Source organism: Apis dorsata, unplaced genomic scaffold (genome assembly GCF_000469605.1).
Source record: "Apis dorsata unplaced genomic scaffold, Apis dorsata 1.3 scaffold_65, whole genome shotgun sequence".
NCBI classification, from domain to species: Eukaryota; Metazoa; Arthropoda; class Insecta; order Hymenoptera; family Apidae; genus Apis; species Apis dorsata.
Window position 1 is genome coordinate 4,327 of NW_006263364.1, and position 2,529 is coordinate 6,855.

General features: G+C 33.1%; 1 protein-coding gene across 1 annotated transcript in view; it reads right to left on the bottom strand.

Annotated features, from left to right (window-relative positions):
• Positions 1 to 2,529, bottom strand: part of LOC102675854 (sensory neuron membrane protein 1) — a 14,628-nt gene that overhangs the window by 1,068 nt on the left and 11,031 nt on the right. The window contains exons 8-12 of the mRNA XM_006609889.2: positions 2,136 to 2,335; positions 1,268 to 1,470; positions 808 to 1,063; positions 354 to 565; positions 14 to 240 (exon numbers count right to left, since the gene is read on the bottom strand). Coding sequence (XP_006609952.2) covers positions 14 to 240; positions 354 to 565; positions 808 to 1,063; positions 1,268 to 1,470; positions 2,136 to 2,335 — 1,098 coding nt within the window. The remainder of the gene's footprint in view (positions 1 to 13; positions 241 to 353; positions 566 to 807; positions 1,064 to 1,267; positions 1,471 to 2,135; positions 2,336 to 2,529) is intronic.

Below are 2,529 nucleotides of genomic sequence, written 5' to 3' on the forward strand. Positions count from 1 at the left end.
AGAAGCTACTTACCCGACTATACTTATTGTCTTGAACACGGTCTTCAATTTTTTCACGAATTCATCACTGAGCAATATCCCTTCCTCGACCCAGAATACTGGGAACAAACATTCCGGGAAGTTTTTCATTAATTTGAACTTTTCAATTTTGTGAAGATATAAATTAAATTGTAGCCTCTTGTGCGCGCTTAAAGGAGTAGCTGTCATTGGTTCGAAGTCCATGGCGATTCCGTGTTCTTCCTGTAAAAAAAAAAATCACATTTTCCTTTTAAACTTATACTTCACGTAACGTGAATAAAATATACAGAATGAATATTTATTAAATTGAAAATAATAACGAAAATAATAATCACCTCGTTCGGATGAAGTCCATCAACCATTTTTAGATACTTTTCTTCCGCTCCAAGTAAATGTGGAAGGGAAGCTATAAGCGGAGCACCTACGCACTTGGTCAAATCCATGAGATTTTTCGTTAAACAAGAATCCGGCGAGGGACAGAAACACTTCTCCTCCGGATGTGAACTCATATCGCCCAAATCAGCTTTGTAATGGTATGTGTTGATGCCTGTTCGAAAAAAAAATATTTATAAATTATAAATATTAAAAATTATAAATATTTATAAATATAAATCGATATAGAAAGCAAAAAGAAGAAAGAAAAGAGACCTTTGAACTTTCTAAATATTTTATTAATAATCTTTATCTATTTTAAAATAAGTTTACAACTACGTTATGTCGCAAAAATGAAGAAATGACATATTCGTCATTATTGAAAGAAAAAATTATGATTGAAATATAATACTCTACCTTTGACTTGTGTGTATGAATCGAAACGAGCCCCCATGCTTCTGCAAATGTCAGGAGCAAATGAGACAATCTCGTCTTGTTCCGTGAGCAATGGCGCGAAGATCGTTGAATCTGTGCCATTGAATTCGTTGCAATCACCCTCCCCCCAAATATCCAACTTCGTTTTTCCATTAACTTCAGTTACTTTTCCTACGTCCTTGTAATTTTTTATACCCCGCAACACTCGTATACGTTCGGGAAGAACGGTGCCATTTTTCTGAAAAATATTATATTGAACAAGGATTTAAAAATCTCATTGAATATATTCTCTCTGTATCGATGATAAGAAAAAGTAAGGAGATAATTTTTCTCGAAATCAGCTCGATTACGAATTAAATGATTTGATTAAAAATTATGTAGGAATAGAGATTCTATTGATTAAATTTATATGAATGTACGATCATAAAATAAATATACGTACAGGGCCGAAAAGTGAGAACAAGTAACGCCCTCGTCCATCGGCCACTAAAGCGTCGTCCTTTTCTTTCAAAACGCTGCAAATTGCGCTCGTGGCGAAATCTTTTCCCGTGCAATCAACTGGTAAACCGTCGAAAAGTATTTCCCTTGCCTTCGCTCTTATGAAGACAGAACTAGGTTTCTTGAAAATATTATCCACAGCCTTATCTACGAAAAACATGAATTTTAATTATTAATTAATAATCGTGTTTATCTTATTCTAGAAAAGTCAAATTAAATCTTTCGATTTAAGATTTATGCTTTTCCATTATCCATTGATATCAATTTTCATGAAAATTTTATGGAAAATAAATACATAGATAAATTGAATTTATTACCTCCAAAGCAACGCATCATTAATACATTATTTACAGGAAAAAATATTATTTCTTTAAAGATAAATCCTAAATTATTTATAAATCAAAATACCAACGTAACTCGTTTCATCAAGAAAAACTTTTCGCTCTATTACTACCGTGTTATTAAACTATGAAACTAAAAGCACATTTCCTACACCCAATAATTTTGAAGCTCATACACGTGTAAAGATTCTTACGAAAAACACCTGGAAGAAACGTATAAGAAAAACGGAAATAGACACGTACGATAGTTAAACAAGACGTTACATGAATCAATTGATCCATCGGTTCAAGGCGAGAGTAACTTATCGTTTACTTAGGTATAAGTAAAATCGTTTCTCTTGACCCTGTTTCTTCGTTCTCAAGTATTTCTCAAGTATTCTAAGCCGTGCCAACCTTCACTTTTGAATCGAAATAAAGGAAATATGTTTGATGCGAATCGGAAGTGGTAAAAGGAATGATCGAGAGACTCACTGAGAATCCCTATGGCGGCTGGTTGTTGCTCGAGGGTGAGTTTGATCATGCTCAGAATAAGAACGTGAGGAACGACCAGTTCTTCCTCACCGGTCAATCCTTCGCTTCGAGATGGATTGAAGAACCATGTCGCTTTCAAGTTATACTCCAAACTATCGTCTCCTTCTCGATCGATCAGATCCACCTTTTGTTTGTATTCGCTGGAACGATCGATTTTTACTGTTGTAGAAGTTTTCTTTTCGCATAATGTTGTAATGAAGATGTTTTAAAATAAAAACATAAATGTTTGCAAATCATATATATTTTCCAGGTATTTTTATTGGTGAAAAAAGTATTATATATTGTATTTTTGGTTTTGATAAGATAAGATTTAAAAAAAAAAAAAAAAAAGAAA